This window comes from Sus scrofa, chromosome 15 (assembly GCF_054392235.1).
Source record: "Sus scrofa isolate SSC_HxYL_T2T_F1_AM1 chromosome 15, Sscrofa_HxYL_maternal_Yorkshire_Landrace_v2.0, whole genome shotgun sequence".
In the NCBI taxonomy this organism is placed as follows: Eukaryota; Metazoa; Chordata; class Mammalia; order Artiodactyla; family Suidae; genus Sus; species Sus scrofa.
In genome coordinates this window covers 35,940,714-35,962,725 of record NC_139397.1, presented here as the reverse complement: position 1 = coordinate 35,962,725, position 22,012 = coordinate 35,940,714, and the positions used below count along the sequence as shown (strand labels likewise).

At 34.4% G+C, this 22,012-nt stretch overlaps 1 protein-coding gene across 13 annotated transcripts in view; it reads right to left on the bottom strand.

The window, feature by feature from the left end:
* The window catches only part of DPP10 (dipeptidyl peptidase like 10), a 1,405,335-nt gene that overhangs the window by 81,883 nt on the left and 1,301,440 nt on the right, over positions 1-22,012 (bottom strand). For all 13 annotated transcript variants that reach the window (XM_085001430.1, XM_085001433.1, XM_085001436.1 and 10 more), the window contains 2 exons: positions 15,790-15,887; positions 8,495-8,618 (listed from right to left, as the gene is read on the bottom strand). In XM_085001430.1, the coding sequence (XP_084857556.1) occupies positions 8,495-8,618; positions 15,790-15,887 (222 nt within the window). The remainder of the gene's footprint in view (positions 1-8,494; positions 8,619-15,789; positions 15,888-22,012) is intronic.

Below are 22,012 nucleotides of genomic sequence, written 5' to 3'. Positions count from 1 at the left end.
ACAAATCTAATCTTTGTTTCTGTAAGTTTGTTTTTTTAGATTCCATGTATAAGTGAGATAATACAGTATTTGTCTCTCAGAGTCCATCTATGTTATCACAAATGGCAAGATTTCCTTCTTTATGGTGGAATAGTATTACATTGTGTGTGTGTGCATATGCCATATTTTATTTATCCATTCATTCATTGATCGATACTTAGGTTTTTCCCCTACATCTTGGTTATTGTAAATAATGCTGCAATGAACATGTTGGTACAAATATCACTCTTACTTTTTTGTGTGGGGGGGTGCTGCACTCCTGGCACAGCAGTGACCCAAGCCACTCTGGTGACAATGCTAGATCCTTAACCTGCTTCACCAAAAGGGAACTCCCAAATGTCTCTTCAAGATAATGACTTGCTTCTTTGGTCTTTTACTTAAGTCTTTAATCCATTCAGAGTTAATTTCTATGAATGGTGTAAGATGGGGGTCCGACATCACTTTTCTGCATGTGGTTATCCAGTTTTCCCAACACCATTTCCTGAAGAGACTGTGCTTTTACCATATTCTTGGCTCCCTTATTAAGTAGCAATTGAATGTTGAGGTGGCAGTTTATTTCTGGGCTCTCTGCACTGTTCCATGGGTCTATGTGTCTATTTTTTATGCCATATCATACTGTTTTAATTCAGCATAGTTTGAAATCTGGGAGTATCATGACTCCAATTATGATCTTCTTCCACATGATTGCTTTTGCTATTCAGGGACTTTTGTGGTTCCTTACAAATTTTATACTATTTTTTTTCCATTTCCATAAAAAATGCCATTGGAATCTTAATTGAAATTGCATTAAATTTACATATGAACATTTTAACAATATTAATTTTTTCCAATACATGAACATGAGATATCATTCAATTTTTTTTCTGTCTTCAATTTATTTTCATCAATGTCCTATAGTTTTCAGTGTAGATAGCTTTTACCTCCTAAGATAAATTCACTCCTATGTATCTTATTGTTTTGGATGCTATTGTAAGTGGGATTGATTTCTTTTTTTTTTTTCAGATAATTTGTTAGTGTATAGAAACATTACCAATTTGTGAATATTGATTTTGTATCCTGGGACTTTACTGAATTCATTGATTAGATCCACTAGGTTTTTGTGGAGTCTTCAATATTTTCTATGTATAAAATCACATCATCTACAAAAAATTTTACTTCTTCTTTTCCAAGTCTGATGGCCATTATTTTGTTTTCTTATCTGATTGCTCTGTGTGGAACTTCCAGTACTATGTTGAATAGGAATGGTGAGAACGGGCACCCTTGTTTTGTTCCTGACCTTGGAGGAAAAGAGTTCATCTTTTCATTACTGAGTATAAAGTTAGCTATTGGTTTGCCATACATGGACTTTATTATGTTATGTTTGCTTTATAGTCACTTTATTGATAGTTTTTTTCATAAATACTGAATTTTGTCAAAAGCTTTTTCTGCATCCATTGAGACGATTTTTATCTTTCATTCTGTTAATGTGGTGTACCACCTTTACTGATCTTCATATGTTGAACCATCCTTGCATCTGAGAAATGAATCCCACTTGATCATGGTGTATGATCCCTTCCAAATTCAGTTTACTTGTATTTTGTTGAAAATTTTTACATTTATATTTATCAGGGATATTTGTCTTAGTTTACTTATCTTATAGCATCCTTGTCTTGCTTCAACATCAAAGTAACAGTTGCCTCATGAAATGAGTTTGATAGTGTCCACTAGTCTTTGATATTTGGGAAGGGTTTGAGAAGGATGTGTTAATTCTTCTTTAAATACTTGGTAATTTTCACCAGTGAAGACATTTGGTCCTGGGCTTTTCTTGGTTGGGAGGATTTTGATTACTGATTCAACCTCTTTACTAGTAATTGGTCTGTTCAGACTTTCTATTTCTTCATGATACAATCTTTGTGGGTTGCATGTTTTTAGGAAATGTATCCATTTCTTCCGGGTTGTCCACTTAGTTGGCATATAATTGTTCATAGTTGTCTACTAAGAGCCTTTGTATTTCTACAATATCAGTTGTTATGACTTCCCTTTCATTATACACATTTCTTTCTTTTTAGGGCCACACCCACGGCATATGGAAATTCCCAAGCTAGGGGTTTAATCAGACCTGCAACTGCCAGCTATGCAACTACCAGAGCAACGCATAATCCAAGACACATCTGTGACCTACACCACAGCTCATGGCAATGCCAGATCCTTAACCCACTGAGCAAGGCCAGGAATCAAACTCACATTCTGACGGATACCAGTCAGGATTGTCATCTCTGGGCCTCAAGGGGAACTCCCTTTCATTTATAATTAAAAAAAATAGTCATTTTTTTTTCTTGATCAATTGAGCTAAAGGTTTGTCTAATTTTCTCCTATTTTCAAAGGACTAGCTCTTATTTTTATTAATTGCTTCTATTGTTTTCTAGCTCTCTATTTCATTTATTTCTGCTCTAATCTGCTAATTAAGGTCTTAATTTTTCTTATTTTTCTAGTTACTTGAGGTATAAAGTTAGGATTTTATTTTGCCATATTTTTATTTTCTTGATGTATGCGTAAATAGGTATACACCTTTCTCTTAGATTTTCTATAAATGGTTCCCATAAGTTTTAGTATATTGTGTTTCCATTACTGTTTGTCTCAAGATACTTTTAAAAAAATCTCTCCTTTTATTTCTTCTTTGATTTATTGGTTGTTCAAGAGAATGTTGTTTGCTTTCCATGTTTTCATGAATTCTCGATTTTTCCTCCTTTTATTGACTTCTAGTTGTATAACAAGGTGGTCAGAAAAAAAATACTTGGTATGATTTCAACCTTCAATTTGCCGAGACTTGTTTATGGCCTAACATGTAATCTATCCTACAAAAAATTCCATGTGTGCTTGAGAAGAATGTGTATTTTGTGCTGTTATATGGGAGTATTCTAAATATGTCTATTTGCTCTATTTTGTCTGCTGTGTTGTTAAAATCAACTATTTCCTGGATTCTCTCTCCAGATGACATAATCATTGTCAAGGGTAAGGTATTGAATTCTCCAACAATTAGTGTATTGATGTTTATTTCTCTTTTTAGTTCTATTAGTATTTACTTTATATATTTAAGTGCACTGATATGGGTGCATAAATGTTTACAATTTTTATTTCTTCCTGTTGGATTGACCTCTTTATCTTTAAACAATTACCTTTTTGATCTCTTGCCATTTTTTTCCTTAAAGTATACTTTTTCTGATATAACTACCTGATTACTTTTGTATAACATTTGCTGGAAACACTTTTTATCATTCTTTCACTCTCAGTCAATGTGTATAGGCCGCATGTTGCTGGATCTTGTTTTTGTTGTTTTTAATCCATTCAGCAGTTCTATGTCTTTTGACTAGAGAATTGAATCCATCGACATTTAATGTAATTATTAACAGGTCAGAAAGTATTATTGCCATTTTGTTAATTTTTTATAGTTTTTTGATATTATGAATCCATTATTCTTTGCTTCTTTTGGTTTTGTTTTGTTTTCTGCTTTTTAGGGCTGCAGGTGCAGCATATGGAAATTCCCAGGCTAAGGGTTAAATTGGAGCTGCAGCTGCCATCCTATGCCACAGCCACAGCCACAGCAAAGCCAAATTCACTGAGCTAGGCCAAGGATCCAACCCACATCCTCATGGACACTATGTTGGGTTCTTAACCCACTGAGCCACAAAGGGAACTCCAATTTTATTCATCTTTTAAAAATAAGTTTTGCTTACATGGATTTTCTCTATAGATTGTTTTATGATTCATTAATTTGTGCTATTATTTTATATGCCATTCCTTCTAATTACTTTGAGATAAATTTCTATTTTTTTTTCTAGCTTCACAACTTGGAGCTTTATTATTGATTCAATACCTTTATTTTTTTCTAATGTAAGCATTCCAAGATACAAACTTCATTTTAAACATCATTTTGCTTCATCCACATATTTTGACATGTTATATTTTATTATGTTTGAATTTAAAATCTTTTTTGTGTGTGTCATTTTAGGGCTGCAGTCATGGCATGCAGAAGTTCTGAGGCTAGGGGCTGAATTGCAGCTTCAACTGCTGGCCTACACCATAGCCATAGCAACATGTCTGTGACCTATGCCACAGCTTATAGCAACACCAGATCCTTAACCCACTGAGCAGGAGCAAGGATCAAACCTCTGTCCTCATGGATACTAGTCAGGTTTGTTACTGCTGAGCCACAACTGGAACTCCTAAAATCATTTTTAATTTCTCTTGTGGTTTTTTTCTTTAACATGAGTTGTTTAAGAGTTTGTATTTTTTTAATTTTCCAAATATTTGTCATTTTCCCAAATATCTTTTTCTTACTGATTCTAGTTTAATTATCTTCTAGTCAAGCAATACTACTTTGATTCATTTCACTTTTTGCACTTTTAGACTTGTGACTATCCCCATTGCTCTTGAAAAGATTGTTTATTATACAGTTGTTGAATGAGATTTTCCTAAAATCAATTTAAGTTGATATATCTTCTATATCTTTACTGAGTTTTGATTACTTATTTCATCAAATACATTGAAAATATTTGTGTACAAGTATATTTCAATTTTTTTCTTTAGTTTTGTCAGCTTTTGCTTATTAGTTTTGCTTAACTATTTGGAAGCTTTATTTCTATATACATAGGAACTCAGAATTGACATGTCTTCCTAATTAATTGTTCATTATGAAATTATTCTATAATTATCTGTACCATACACTACTTTAATTTCCTTATCAACTATCTTTCTGAAAAATCAGAAAGTATTTTATTTTATTTTACTTATATATTTGGCATCTTTGTTTCTTTCATTTTGATCTGAGTTTTCATCTGATATCATTTATTTTAGCCTTAATAACTTCATTTCCTGTTACTTGTGCAGATCTATATTCAATAAATTAGCTCCTATTTATCTGAAAATATCTTCCTTTGTCTTCATTTTTGAAAGATATTTTTATGGGATATAGATTTTTAGTTTGAAATTTTTTCCTTTCAGTTCTTTATCAATGTCTTTCCACTGGTTTATGTTGTTTTGATCAACACAGGCAGTAATTCTTATCGTTGTATTTTCCTATCTGCAACATGTTTTTCTCTCAGGCTACTTTAATTTTTTTATCTTTTCTTTGCAATAATTTATGCATTATGCGATAAGGTATTTTTTTCTTTGTCCTTACCCTGTTTTGGATTTGCTTACTTTTGGGATAAATGGATTAATGGTTTTTCATCAAGTTTGAGATATTTAAGTCATTATTTCCTACTCTTTTTCTGCCCCAATATCTCAAATTTCATATTCTGTATCAGTTCATAGTGTTCTGCAGTAATTAAGGCTTTGTTAATTTTTTCCCCCAGACTTTTTACCCTCAGGACTTCTGTTTGAATTATTTATATTTCCCTGACTACAATGGTGTCTGATTTGTTGTTAAGCTCATCCAGGAAATGTTTCACTTTAGATCCTGTATTTTTCAGTTCCTAAAATTCCATAGCTCTGTTTTTATAGTTTTTATTTTGCTACTGAAACTTCTCATCTGTTTACTAATTATGCTTACCATTTAATTTGTTAAATATTGTTCTAATAGCTTTTATTCCCTAGTATGTTTAATTCCAATATCTGTGTATCCTCTGAAAGTCTGCTTCTATTTACTACATTTGGGGAGGCTGGTGAGTTATATTTTCTATGTCTCTAGATGTATGGTATGTTTTAATTGTGTAATTGATACTGTGAATTCTATATTTTTGAGAATTCATTTTAAATGCTTTTTAAGAGTAAACTGTTCTAGTAGATAGCTAGTTACAGGCAGATGAACTCAATTCTTTCAAAGCTTGATTTAATGATTTATTCAGAGGAGAAGAGAATAGCGCTATTCCTAATACATTTTTTTTCTCCCTGAGCTCTAAGTTAAATGCTTAGGGTTTTTCATGAGAGATCTCTATTTTTGCTATTCATTACTCCAAAGTCCCCAAGCATTGTGCAACCTGCAGATTTTCTATTTGCTTCTCTCTCTGAGGCATGTCCTGTATATACAACACTGAGATCAAGACTTAGGTATCTTTTACATATTGCCCAATTTCTTTTCTATATAGCTCCCATCTTGTGGAATTTGTCCTGCAAATTTCAGCCACCATGATAGTCTCAAGCTCTTATTCTCTCTGCCTTTGCCTTCTTGGATCAGTGATAACCTTGTGCTTTTCTTGGGCCCCATTTCCTTGCACTGTGGTCACAAGTGTGTCTCCAATAGGAAGCCATAGCATTATTTCACCATTGATATCTTGATTCTTTTATTGTCCAACATCTGAATACAGTTGTTGTAAAGTTGTATAGTTGATTAATGTAAAGATGCTGGGCTGATAACATTGTCCATCTTGTCCAGAAGCATAACTTGGAAAATTCTGCTGTTGAATAACTGAGAATCCTTTACCAAGTACTAAGTATGTAATGTAACAATTTAAAATTAATAAAGTATTTCCTGCACTAAAAACCTTACAAATTACACATATAGAATCTATTGCAGAGTTTATAAAATGTGATTATGGAAGCTGAAACACAACTTACTCTCAAAACATGGTTGTTCAAGAATCAATTTTTTTACCATTTTTATTTAAGGACAGATACTGTTAATTTAGAAGACTAATCTGAACTATAGAAAAACAATTGCATTTTTGGAATTTTTCTTTTTTATTTTCCCACTGTACAGCAAGGGGATCAAGTTATCCTTACATGTATACATTACATTTTTTCCCCTGCCCTTTGTTCTGTTGCAACATGAGTATCTAGACAAAGTTCTCAATGCTACTCAGCAGGATCTCCTTGTAAATCTATTTTAAGTTGTGTCTGATAAGCCCAAGCTCCCCCTCCCTCCCCTCCTTCCCCCTCCCTCCCCCTCCCATCAGGTAGACACAAGTCTTTTCTCTAAGTCCATGATTTTCTTTTCTGAGGGGATGTTCATTTGTGCTGGATATTAGATTCCAGTTATAAGTGATATCATACGGTATTTGTCTTTGTCTTTCTGGCTTATTTCACTCAGGATGAGATTCTCTAGTTCCATCCATGTTGCTGCAAATGGCATTATGTCATTCTTTTTTATGGCTGAGTAGTATTCCATTGTGTATATATACCACCTCTTCCAAATCCAATCATCTGTCCATGGACATTTGGGTTGTTTCCATGTCCTGGCTATTGTGAATAGTGCTGCAATGAACACGTGGGTGCATGTGTCTCTTTTAAGTAGAGTTTTGTCTGGATATATGCCCAAGAGTGGGATTGCAGGGTCATATGGAAGTTCTATGTATAGATTTCTAAGGTATCTCCAAACTGTTCTCCATAGTGGCTGTACCAGTTTACATTCCCACCAACAGTGCAGGAGGGTTCCCTTTTCTCCACAGCCCCTCCAGCACTTCTTATTTCTGGATTTATTAATGATGGCCATTCTGACTGTGTGAGGTAGTTTTGATTTGCATTTCTCTTATAATCAGCGATGTTGAGCATTTTTTCCTGTGTTTGCTGGCCATCTGTATATCTTCCTTGGAGAAATGTCTATTCAGGTCTTTTGCACATTTTTCCATTGGTTGATTGGCTTTTTTGCTGTTGGGTTGTATAAGTTGTTTATATATTCTAGAGATTAAGCCCTTGTCAGTTGCATCATTTGAAACTATTTTCTCCCATTCTGTGAGTTGTCTCTTTGTTTTCCTTTGCTGTGCAAAAGCTTTTCAGTTTGATTAGGTCGCATGGGTTTATTTTTGCTCTAATTTCTATTGCTTTGGGAGACTGACCTGAGAAAATATTAATGAGGTTGATGTCAGAGAGTGTTTTGCCTATGTTTTCTTCTAGGAGTTTGATGGTGTCCTGTCATATATTTAAGTCTTTCAGCCATTTTGAGTTTATTTTTGTGCATGGTGTGAGGGTGTGTTCTAGTTTCATTGCTTTGCATGCAGCTGTCCAGGTTTCCCAGCAATGCTTGCTGAATAGACTTTCTTTTTCCCATTTTATGTTCTTGCCTCCCTTGTCACAGATTAATTGACCATAGGTGTCAGGGTTTATTTCCGAGTTCTCTATTCTGTTCCATTGGTCTCTCTGTCTATTTTGATACCAGTACCACACTGTTGTGGTACTGGAATGTTTTTAAAGAAGACAGGAAAGAATCATCTTATATTCTCAAGTTAATCACTGTCAAAATGTAGAGAGAAAGCCTATATTTGAGAATAAAACTAACGTGGATTGGCTTCCCCTTTATTCTATATAAGAACTCATTGTTTTAAAGCTAAGTTTGTTCTCTTCTGTTTATTATCTGTATCTCTTACCTCAAAGTATAGAAGATTTATGAATTAAAGTCTATATGCCTAATAGAAAGCCTCTTTTCCTAGTTCCTTTGGAAGCTAACTATTGAAGTCTCTGTAGCAAAAATTGTTCAATTTTCCCTTGAGAGGTAGCATAAAAGACTTCATTTCAAGCACAAAGGAAAGCAAATGGTACTCACTCTACTACAAGCACCAGTGGTGGTCTCACAGACTGTAAGGATGGAGATGTTCTGAGGTCGATTTAACCATCTGACCACCGTCTTGGTATTGCTTACCCATTTAACCATAGTGATGTAGTATTCTCTGGTTTGGAAACAAAATTAAAATTTACACTTAGTCAGACAAACTTGTTATTTTACATATGCAGAATAAATGAAACACTGTAAGGATGTCACATCATATCAATCTCTATTTCTGTATATTTACACATTTGCTTCTTCAAATAGTCACCTATATAAATACAAATATATGTGTATGCATATGAATGTAAACAATTGCACATATACATACATACACAGAGAAATATACAGGAAATTTAAGAATACCTTTGAAAGTGAATGATTTCACAGAAGGAACAGTTTTGGAAAAATAAAAATAATCAAGATGCTAGACATTTATAAATAATTGTCATTTTCTATTGATAGGTTTAAAATAATTATAAATATTCTAAACTATTTTTATTTTTTTCACAAATATGTTCAGTAATAAATTAAAAGACAAAGCTTATTATTGATTTGATAATTATTTTTATGTATCTCCCATGTTATTTGAGGGACTTGAGCCCTAGAGCTATGAATAGTGTGTTTTGGTCTTTTCAGTTGTGGGACAAGGGTTGCTATCAATCTGATTCATAATATTTTTTAGCATACTTTTTTATCTTATTTATTTGAAAAATGTTTAAAACAAAGAAGGAATAAAATTGAAGGAAATGAAAGGCTACTGAATTTTGGGGTCTATGGCATCCTCAGGCTGGTTGTAGACTGGGAAAGCTTATGTTTTTTCTTCTGCAGTTTATATTTCTTTCATCACAAATTCTATGTTTGAAATTTATAAAATATATCACAAAATCCCCCAACACACACATAATAAAATGCAATAATCAATATCAATTCCACTTATGATAAAAAGAAAATTTCAACAAATTTTTCCAGTTTCAGAATAGAGGAGATGCTTTTGAAATGGTTTGAAAAGTGCTAACCATGAATATTATCTTTAAATTAATCCATCCAGTTTTTTATGTTACTTAGAAAAAAATCCGCTATGAAAGAAAAACCTTATAAAACAAATCATCTGTCCTTAGACACATCTGGGTTAGACATTCAGCCTCATGAATCTTATATTTCTAACATTATTGAATAGTTATTGTTTCCTCTAGAAAACACATTGGCTCATCAGCATGAAGATGTCAGTAGGACAAGCATAACTTGTCATACAGTGAAGCCTGCCATGTTTTCTTCAACAGTCTCTTCAAGAAATCCAACAGCTTTCACATCCAGCTGAGTGCCTCTAAACAATTGCCTAGAAACTCAGTGAAATCATAAAATGAAATTCTTAAATAGAGTTAACAAGTCAACTTTGAATCAAATATGCAACTCTGTCCAAATCAATGGCCCTTATGATTCTTATAAAACTATGTCTTGTTAACTTTCACTGTGTTTTGTTCAAACTGATTTATTTTGCATGCATTACTATATTTGGAAGTGTGATTATTAAAAAGGGAAAATATAGGCACTAACTTAAAAAAATTATCTAGAAGCTTTAGCATAGAGAAAAATGAGAGTGGGTACCACAATCAATCAGGAAAAGAAAATGCCAAATTGTGATTAATTGGCATAAATGTCATTCAGAACTGAAATATAAAACAATTTGTGCATTGTAAATACCTGACCAAATACTACAAAATCAAGTTGGGTAATATTTATTCAAAAATCTAGACAACACTGACATGGAAGAATTTCAAACTTGATCAAAAATTTGTCTCAATTAGCTAAAGTGAGTAATATTATATTTTGTGTCAAATAAGAAGTACTAGCATGAATGCTTTTAAAAACAAATAACAACAATAGGAACTACAAACAAAATTTAAATATTCATCTGAGTGTTTTTCTTTCTAAGTATCCCTCAAGTGAAATGCAAGAACTTCTTTGCAATGGCTTTCCAAAACATGCATACATTATACTTACTACCTGTGATAGAAAATCTTGACTCAAAAAAAAAATTCATATTTAAAAAACAGTTAAAATTAAACTGGTGCAAATTTAGTGAATAGACAGTTTTTAAAGGAGAACACTAGCTTAGATGCAAAATTAAGTTAAAATGTTATTTATAGCCATATCTCATACTTATCTTTGATTAAATAACACGATTATATGGTGTTTGTATGTAATGTATCTTATATTCACAAGCAAAATTTAGTCTCATGTGACATATCTCATGACACTCCCCAAAATAGAACTTGTAAAGTCCATTAAGAGTGATTTCAGGAGTTCCCGTCATGGCTTAGTGGTTAACGAATCCAACTAGGAACCCTGAGGTTGTGCATTTGATCCCTGGCCTTGCTCAGTGGGTTAAGGATCCAGCGTTGCCGTGAACTGTGGTGTAAGTCGCAGATGCAGCTCAGATCTAGCATTGCTGTGGCTCTGGCATAGGCCAGAGGCTACAGCTCCCATTAGACCCCTAGCCTGGGTACCTCCATATGCTGCAGGAGTGGCCCTAGAAAAGGCAAAAAGAGACAAAAAAAAAAAAAAAGAGCGATTTCAAGTCATTGAAATTTCCATAATAAAGCGTTGGAAATATCCAAAATGAAAGATACAGTTGAACTTGACACATAAGAAGGGAGGAAAGATACATTTACTAACTAAATCACATCCTGTATTCCTTCTTTCTTTATTCCAAGAACCTCAGAGCACATCCGCTTATGATTCATATCAACTTATTCAGCTTACTCATAAGTATTCAGGGTTCCTCTGAATGAGGAAGTAAGGAAGTGCCCTTACCTGGAAATGCCACACTCCTTGGCCTGCCTGCTGTAGATGTGGCTGTCCTGGAACTCCATCTCATGAACACATTAGATCTGGTGTCCCACGACCAATGGCCAGCGAAAGTGTCCCTTCCTTATAACTGGCTTTCCTGCTTGTTCCTAGTCTCCATGGCTCTGGATTACCCAGGAAGTCCTCAAGGATCTGGTCCTCTTGAGCCACAGAGACAGAGACAAGCAGGTTAGAGGGATTGTATTCAAGTCAAGAAAGACTTTCTATTAGCTGGGTGGTCTGGCACAAGAGATCTAATTGTTCACAAGGGTGTGTGGAATGGAGGCCCCAGCATCACCAGTAGATAGGCATGTTAGTGGTCACACCTGTTTTCACTGGCTTCCTTTCCAGTCACTAAATTTTGTTCATAATGATGTTTGTACTCATTTGGTTACTCAAAGCTCACTCTCTTCAGCTAACCCAAAATCTTTGCCCCAAAGTGTATTGTGATGATTCTCATGACCAACTTATAGCCAGTGTCCTTCAGAGACTTCTATTAACTATTCATTACTTGCAAGAAGGGTCACTTCCATCAATACAGGTAAAATTACTAGTTAGATTTTATTGGAGGGCTCAGACATTCATTGACAGAGTAAAAGATGTAGCTAGACATGCTTCAATTAAACTGGAAGGAAAAGCATGGCAGTGTCAAGCCCAGAGTGACAGGCAATATGACAATGTCACGTCAATGAGATAGGCTGAGAACAATGGGTTACAGAGGGTAGATGACTAAAGAAAAATTTCAGGTAAGTAAAACAATGATAAACTCAGAGTGAGGAGAACCTGAAGACAAACCACCATCTTTATTCTTCAGCCTGGAGGTGAAGGAACACAGGAGAAAACCACTTCTCCAAAACAATGTGACAATCATATAGCAGCATTTAGAAACATCTGTGTGATTCATTATTATAGAAATAGTTCCCCTAGAAATATTATTTTATTTAACTATTATAATTTTTTAGTTCATATCTAAATTTTCCAATAAAGGCACATAGGCCAGTATCATATTCCTATGGGAATAAATGCTAGTAATGACTATGAGAATGCTGCTATTAAAACTGATGTCACAAACTAATTTTTATATTTGTACTTTTATTTTCAAAAATAAAAATAATTTGTGCTAGCTTAGAATGCTTTAAGAATATTATGGTAAATAAAATTAGAAATATAAAGGAAAGTAAATTCTGCAGGATACCCTGGTGTTACCAAGGGTAAACTCCATGTCCAAAACACACTGACGTAGACAGTTAAACATGATTAGTTACATAATCTACAGTGTGGAAGTACCGGCAGATTTTCAGGAAAAGCCTAAGTATTACTTAGGTACATCATAGATATGTATGTATGCTTGTGTGTGTGTGTGTGTGTGTGTGTGTGTGTGTGTGTGTAGAGAGAGACAGAAAGATTTAAATGCACACACACACACATACACACCAAGATATTGAAAGATTTAGGGACAGAAACAGAGACAGAACACTTTTCACATGGCTTCAGAGAAGTTTGTGTGTGTTCTTGTCCACCCTCCAATGCATCCCTAAAGTGGTAACAATGATAAATTTCCTAAGGCAGATATTATTCTTAAATCATTTGCATTGAATCGTCTCCACTTGCCAGATCTATTGTCAAATTTGCCCCTTCTCTCCGCCCCAAGCCCCACAGTTTGCAGAGACTGGACTTTACGATGAGGCTGCCTTACTCAAGAGAGATGGCTGGAAAATTCAAAGCTTTAAAAGAGAGAGGGTTCAATGTATTGATTCCTAGGACCCACTCCCTATTAGGGCATGGCTTGGTAATGACTGAATTGTTTTGCTACCTTGGACAAGTCCTGCTGGCCCATCCTGTTCTTCATCTACGGTTTCTTTAGATTCCATAAGTGAGCCTGTCCCTTGCTCCTTCAGTCTTGGGACAGTAAAACCTTTCTGCTATTGCAGGCTATGTGTCCTTTTCCATCCCTTTAATCTTGTGTTTCCTTTAATCCTGCCAATATCTTTGTTAAAAGTCCCTTAATTGACCGCATTTCAATTACCCTTTTTCAATGTGTCAACTCTTTAATTTCCAGGACACTGATCTATAAATTGTGAAAAATAATATGCTTTTTAAAATCTCAAGTGTTGATCCAACTAGGGAGAGCATGCTAATTTTCTAGCAAATTTCCATATGGCTAAATTACTATGTACTATGAAATGTTATGGACATTGATAATCCTAAAACAAAATCAAGGAAAAGTCTGAGTTTGATTTCTGTCTAATAAGGAGTCATATAAATGAAGTTTTCTTTGAGTTGCACCACAGATATCTTTCTTTCGTTCATGTTTGCATGTTTTCTAGGTCCATCAAAGTAACACCTGTGCTCAGAGTGGCTAAATGCAGATGACATGTAGTTGGACTAAAGCTTTCACAAAGGAACAAATGAGTAAGGAAACATGAAAATTGAAGGATAGGGAATGTTGGAAAACACCATTTTGAAGTAAATTTTTATCTTGAGTTTTCCAACAAAAAGAGTAAATCAGACACTATGGTGCATTACACATGGCACAATTGGCACGTACATAGCCGTGAGGCAGAAAAAAGAAATGTGTTACATGCATTGTGTTGATAAGGTATTACATGACTCTCCCCAAATGCAGACCAAGTTGGTTGCTAATCCAATATACCTGCATTACATTTAAGATTTTTTTCTTCACAGGATTTATCCTCATTCTTACAGGGATCTAGTATACAATTCTGCGTATTAGAATTTCTATATCTAAGGATATGTGATACCTTTTGGCCACAGGTGACTAATTTTATCATATTGTACCTCAAATATTAAAGAGATATATTTAAATAATACTCTAATAAATGACAACTGATTCTGTCTTTAGGAATTTTTGTATTTGATGAAACAGCTATATCTAGTGAATTCATTAGAAAAACTCTTAGTTTACAACATCGAGGTCAGGAATCACTACTTCTTATTACAAAGAAACCTAGATATCAAGAAATTGACTTCAATTTCAAAGATTAAAAAAAAAATCTGATGGAAATTTGAAATTATTGCAAGATTAGGATATTCGGATCCAGAGAGAGGTAAAGTGTCTCATCCAAGATCACAAAATAAAACGGTGGTAGGGATGTACCCAAACCCTCTGGCCTAGTGCACTTTCTTATTAATTCAGAGTCTAAACAAATCAGAGACAAAGATAAGCTTAAAGATCACATAAAATGTTAATAATTTACATAACTGCTTAATTTGTGTCTAAATCTTTCATGGCTGGTAGAACGAGCTTAGAAGTAGAAGTTTCTATTAATTTGGTCAACCTTACTGTATTCTAGAACATCAGTTGTGATGGCCTTTTAAAGGTCTGACATTACAACCTAGATGAAATGCTCTACAACTTGAAAAAGGCTTTACTTATTTTCTACCTCTGCAATCAACTAATCTTAAGATTCTACCTCAAGTATATTTTTTCTATGAGCTCCATCTTTTCCATCAATATAGGAATCATTTATATTAGATTGTTAAAGGGAGCCTTTCCAGTGTAAGCATTTCAAAAAAATTCAATAGCTGTTCAAGTAGGACATACCTCCAGATACTAAAGCCTGCACTGTGAAAAATCCCAAATATGATGAAATTTTCTTAAGTATGTCAACAGAACACCATTTGAGTAGAATATCTACTTGAATCAGCCACACCATAATTATTTTTGATGTCATCAAAGCAAACTATAAGCTTAGCCTCATATCATTCAATACAATGTGAAACTGTTTTCTAAATCAGCTGCTTATTCCATGTCCAGGACTGCTGTAAATTTTCAAAGGGTTACACGATTTGCAAGAATCCCCTTTGAAGTTTGAGACCACTCTGGATTTCAAAATCCACACACTATTTGATTAGCTGTTCAAATACTGGATATTTTGCTAATATTAACATTATGCTTCTGACGCATAAAATGTGTTTCTTTTCTCCCCACTCAAATAAGAAGGATTCTTATGTACGATATATATACTTTTAAAATCTCATTAAATTTCCCTGCCTGGAGGAAAAAAAGCTAAGGAATCACTGGCAAGTTACTGGGAAAGAGCTGGAAAATAACACATATTTTAGGAAGATTGTACTCTTTTAAAGAGGGCCATTTATAAACAGAGTGTCTATTTTCAGGAAAAAAAAAAAAACAATTCAATGGAAAATCATCCTTTGCCCCCATCTCTCTGTCACTTCTGCAAAAGATCTAATCCTTGGTACAAGTGTATTTAGTCATTTTGTGATTCGGCTAATCACGTTAAAACTTTAAATGCTTCCTGGGAACAAGAGACACAGAATGAGTTCATTCCTGCACTAACTGAGGCAACCTCAGCTTTATTTTCAAGTGAATTTGTTGAGCTGATCACATCTTTCTAAATTGCAACAAAATTATAATTGGAGTTAAAAGATTTCCTGGTAAAAGTGAAATTGAAATTACATACCTTGATTTAAAGCTATCAGGTGGCATGAGTTCCAAAGTATGAGTTGGTCCATATAGGTTTACAACATACAATTTGATTGTTGGGTTCACTTGACCTGCCTTTGAGAAAATGAAAGTTGCAATGCAAATACATTAAGTATTAGAATATATTGAGAAAGAAAGAAAATGCATTCTGATTCCTTAACAATTTTAGAATGGGGAAAGAAGTTTAATTTATTTGAAGTAGAAATGATTTTCAATTCAACAACTTGATTGCTTTCAATTGTTTTTTGTAGATTGCTGCTTCTTGAGCATTTTAGTCAGACAGTTAAAGGTAATAGAAAATTATGATGACTTTACTCATTAGGCAGTGCTACTGTGTTCTTTCCCTAGAATGACACCAGAAGGGCTGGCTTTACAAAACAACTAGCAGATCAAGGTTTCGCAATATAACAGGTTGTGAGACATAAAGGGAAGAAAGCTTGTCTAATTAAAAAAGAAGAGGAAGAGGAAGAAAGAAAGAAAAAAGAAAACCTATTCAATCCAGATGCCACATGCTTAAAATTCCATAATACCTAATCTATTCCATGCATTAATCATCGTAAGTTTTAAGTTTTAACGACTACTAAATGAGGCACAAAGGACCCTCGGGATATGGGGCATGGAGCAGATTACCCTCATTATGTACCTGGCATGAAGAGTAGAAAGTGGTGAGAAAACTTGAGTTTATTAAGTCAAAATTTATGAAATAATAATTAGGTTATATAGCAGTTAGTATGTGTTAAAGCACCACATGAATTATGCTATTATACATTTCTAATACAGTTCTAAGACATATCATTTCCGGATGAAAATGGAGAAGTTAAGAACATTATGCAAGGTGAAATATCCAATAAGTGAGGGAGGGAGCCAGTATTTAAATCCAGGATGCTCTTAACTGCTTTAGTTTCACTTCAGTTCATGCCTAGGCAATGGCCATGAAAGTTTCTCTAAATATTCTATGAAGTCTCTGGGGGCAGAAATGAGAACTTAGACTAACATATCTAAGGCATGTTGGATGAATGAATGAAAGAATGTTAATGTGAATAATTATCAGAGTCAATTTACTTGTAGCTCAATGTGATTATAAACAATACATCAGTATGATTGTGGTGTGGCTGTTTTGTTAAGAGAAGACAACTTGAGATATATAGAGAAGGATAAGGAAATTAAAGGTGAGTTGAATTAGGAGTTGCCTTTGTGGCACAGTGGGTTAATGATCCTGCTTGTCTCTTTGGCAGTGCTGGATCACTGGTTCAATCTCCAGCCCATACAGTGAGTTAAGGATCCAGTGTTGTAGGCTGCATCTGAGGCTCAGGTCTGACCCCTGGCTGGGAACTTCCATATGCCACAGGTGCAGCCAAAAAAAGAAAAAAAAATGTGAAGGGAATTAAAAGACCTGACAAAAATCTAAAGAGAATAAGAATAATTTGAAAATAACAAAGAAAGATCTATGCTCAAGGAATTAGTACTGACAAAACCCAGAGTTAATATGGGACCAGAAGCAACATAATGCATTCCACCAGTAATCAGTAACTGCTCCTCAAGAATGTTTTTTCAGGTTTTCCTGGAAGATAAAAATAACGAGCATGGAAGGGGATGAATAGACAAAGTAAAAGAGGATTTGTAAAGCAGTGAAAAATACTGTATGAGGAGTTCCCACATGGTGCAAGGGGATCTTCAGCGTCTCTGGAGCCCTGGGGCATAGGTTCAATCCCTGGCCCGGCACAGTGGGTTAAGGATCCTGTGTTGCCACAGCTGTGGCATAGGTCACAACTGGAGCTTGGATCTGATTCCTGGCCTGGGAATTCCATACGCCATGGGGCAGCCAAAAATGAAAAAAAAAAAAAATACTATGTGATACTATAATGATGGATACATGTCATTATACATTTGTTCAAACCCACAGAACATACAACACTGAGATGGAACCAGTAATGTAAAGTCTGGACTTTTGTGATTATTTGGGTGTCAGAGGCGTTTCATCAATTGTGTATCAAATCAGATGCACAGCTCCAGTGGGGGATGTTGAATGGGAGCAGGGGCACACATTGCTTCCTTCCCTCAGTTTTGCTGTGAATCATAAACTTCTCTAGAAAATAAAGTCTTAATTTAAAAAAAAATAGCTAGCCCATTTGTAGGAGCATATCACACACACACATCAGAAGTTCTATCTGAAGAAAGGAGCCCAGAAAGGTTTTCACTGTAGAAATGAGGTGACTGTAAAGAGAGATTATGGAAGTGGTTCACATGATAAAGGGTTTCCTGGAAGATAAGCTCTGAGCCTACTTCACAGAGAAGGCTCTGGTGTTAGGTCTTATAAAAATTTTATTGCTCTCAAACCCTCCAGTGCCTATGTACATCTGTCTTGGGAAATTCAGCCTTCTATCTCATTTAAGAGCTCCCTTTTGTTTTAATTAAATTTCCCTGTTCCTTCCTGAAAATATTGGTCTTTCTCTGTAGTATTTGAGTCTAATCATTTCTCTAGCTTGATCAGGTATGTACAGATATATCTAGTTGTAAATTTACACCTAGATGTAAAATTTTAATTTAGAGCTTGGACAGAGTGTTTAGTAGTGCCATCCCAAGTGTTCTTTAACAAGCAGTATTAATTAGACCCTTAGAAACACAAATTCATGGGTCCCAACTGGACCTATATTCAGACCCAGAATCAGACTTTCTAGGTACAGACCTAAGAATCTGTGTTTTAACAAGTCCCAGATAATTATAATTAGTATTGAAATTTTAATAAGACACTGATATACATGTATATATCCATCTTCCTCTATAGAGATATATATTACTGCTCAGCAGGTATCAAAGGTGAACTTGCATGAAAATCATCCAGAGAGCCTGGAAAATTTCTTAAACTAACGCTGAGGCCCACCTCCAGCATTTCTAATGTCTGAATGGGTCAGGAGAATTTGCATTTCTAATAATTTCCCAGATGAGGCTGATACTGCTGGTAAAAGGGACACATTTTGAGAACTGGCTTAGCTTTACCTATGAGTCAGAGAAATCTGGATTCAAATTCTGACTGTTATTTACTAGAAATGGACCCTGGACTGAATGTTAAAGATCCTCAAGTATGGATTTTATTTGATTATCAAAAATGAGAAGACATTTCTTTGGGAATATGTCACCATCAGAAGTTTTGAGCCAAAGCAGGCTTCCTTTCTATGGAAAAAAAAACTCTCAGAGTTTTGTTATAAGAACCAACAAAAAAGATAATTTATGAAAGTGCCAAATACAGTATGTAATTAATTAAATAACCTACGAATTAAAAGTAATGGTTATTATCAAGATATTGTTTTTTTGTTTTGTTTTGTTTTGTTTTGTTTTGTTTGCCTCACCTACAGCATGTGGAAATTCCTGGGCCATGACTGAACCTGCAATACAGCAGCAACCCAAGCCATTGCAGTGACACTGCTGGATCCTTAAGCCATTATGCCACAGGAGAACACCTACACCAATTTATAACAGTTAGTGAAAAACTGCGTTTATATTTTTTATCTTTGCATACACTGATTAAAGAAGAGAAAGTAAGTTAAATTCAATCAATTTTTTTGTGATTCCTTATCAGCGAGGCATAATAATCGTGTGACATACTTTGTTAAAGATATACATAGTTATTGCTGCATATGAAGAATTTTTTTTTTCAGAGCTATTGGACTGTAACCTTATTCCTGTGCAGGATCACTAATATTTCAGTTGGCTCCTACATGAAAATAAATTTAAAGTTGCATACACATGGGCCAGTTTTAGACAATTAAGCTGTCTAGCATTCTATCATCTCAATTTGATTTCTATCTTTCCATGGAGTTTGGAAATTAAGTGTGCATTGCAGTTCATTTGTATCTTTTAATATCTGAATTTTTAAATAGTTTGCAAATTAGAGGAGTTCATCTATTCATTTTTATAGTCATGTTTGTTACAAAGACTGCAAATCCACAAAATCCTTTCTCTATGATTCAGAGACACAAGCCTCAGTAATAATTAACCTTATTTTACTGGGAACCAAATTGTCATTAAACGAGATAATGTTTTAATTAAGAAGATTAACCTGAGGTTGCTGAGATAGAATAGTGTATCTTTTTTGTGCTGAATTGCTAATGATAGGGTATTTTATGAGTTCTGAATCACGCTGAATTAAGTAAAATACAAATATATTTGTTTAGTATAAGTATTTCATTAGTAAATCTGACCACATTGGGTATTTACCATACTCGTTTTAATTTAGTTTAATTTGAAGCAAAATTTAGTGTTAACTCTATGCATTACTTCAATGTCTAAAGTAACCACTTTTTGAAAGTTTATTGCATAAGTAAGAGCAAAACAAAATAGCATGTTTGTTAGTGGAAAAACAAACATTTTAAAAATCCAGAATAGAAAAAAAAAAGAGAGAGACTTTGAAAATTCAAGTAATAGACCCAAAATGATAGCAAAATGAATTCTGAGAACAAGGACCAAAATCTAGACCTAGTTTCTTTGAGTCCTCTTGTCTTAAGTACCTGGGCAGATGCTTCTCATGACAACTACCTGAGGACATGAGATTTTTTCTCTTGGCTTTGGCCACTAAAATATTCATCTTGTCTTTATTTTTAATACTTTTCAGTGGTAGCATTAAATACTCGCTCAGGATGTATACGTGCTACATATATCTTGCATTATCTACATCATTTATTACATATATACACATGCATATAGTGTGTGGGAGGCTAAGAATGCTACTCATACAGAGCTAAGTCATCAGCAGTTAATGGAGCAAACAGACCTCCACCTGACAAGGAGATATTTTGATTCTAGCTACATCTTTTGAGATTCAAGTTAACCTCTGGTGATTTTAGAGAGAGCAACAGAATCAATAAATCTGAGTTACTTTTCCATTCTCAAAATAATTATGACTTTTATAAAAGGACTTAGCCTTTTAGAAGTGCAGGTTGCCCATTTGTAAAACAGAGGCAATTGAAAAGAGGGCCGAATGAGGAAAAAAAGTGAAAAGTCTCTCTGCAAATATATAGCATATATATATATATATACATAAAAAACTCTCTCTGAAAATATATAAACACACATGATTTAGTCAGTTAATAAACATTTTTATTACTTGATGCCAAGCTTTACTATTAAGAAATATTAATATTAAACAGTAGCTTATTAAATCACATAAAATTATCTAGATTTGTCAACCCTGTATCTTCTGATTCACTGCTAACATCTTTCAGTTTTCTCAGATGTTTCTATACATTCATTTGTTTGCTTCAGTCTTGATAAAATTATGAGTCTTAGGAGTTCTCAACTTCAAGCACCAAGAGTCTATAATGTAGAAAGCAACTTGAAGATGCAGCTATTGCATATGGCTCTTATGTGTGAATCCAAAAACCCCACTCCTCTCGGAAAATGCATTGTAGAAAGTGGTCCTTCCCTGTGCCTGATTCTATTCTCTTTGTGCAGTGCACAAACTAAACAGCCCTGAGCCACTGTCTTGCCTAGTGATGTGTGCTTTTCACAACATGCCACTCATTTCTCATTTTGTCTTTACACTGTCAGGCGAACTTTAATCCTAATATGTGAATAAAATAGTGTGAGATTAATATATTTCAGAGGTCTTTTAAAACTTTTTATAGCTTTTTTTTGAAAAAAAAGAATCAGATGCAAGTATGTTGGACAGGCACAAGTTGTCATCCATAACACACAGCTAAATCTATAACCAGAGAAGCCATACATGCTTTTCCCGGAATACAAGACAGATGTCTTGGGAAATATAATCACCATTTCTTCCTGAAGAGCCCTGGGTTTATGTACTTTCAGATCTATGCCCAGAGAAAAGACCCTAAGAATAATATTTCCAAACCAGGGAATCAGATTCTTCTCAATCCTGCTGTCTTCCTTAGTGACTATAATACTGCAGCCTAGTGGAAGGAAGATAGGCTGGGGAGAAAGCATGAAATCTCACAAAGGAAACAGTCTTCTTATCTGACTCCCCAAATTCACTGCTTTCCTTCCTCCTCTCCCCACCTTGGGTAACTTGAGTCTTATGGATAACAGGAAAATAAGGAAAGTCATTCCCACTCTGACAACACCTTCATGGTAGGAGTAGAAAAATACATGTACTTTTTCCAGTATTTTCCCCAGTTAATGCAATGTACACATTTAAAGGTATATAACCTATTGTACTTTGGAAACAATGTACAACTCACTAAAAA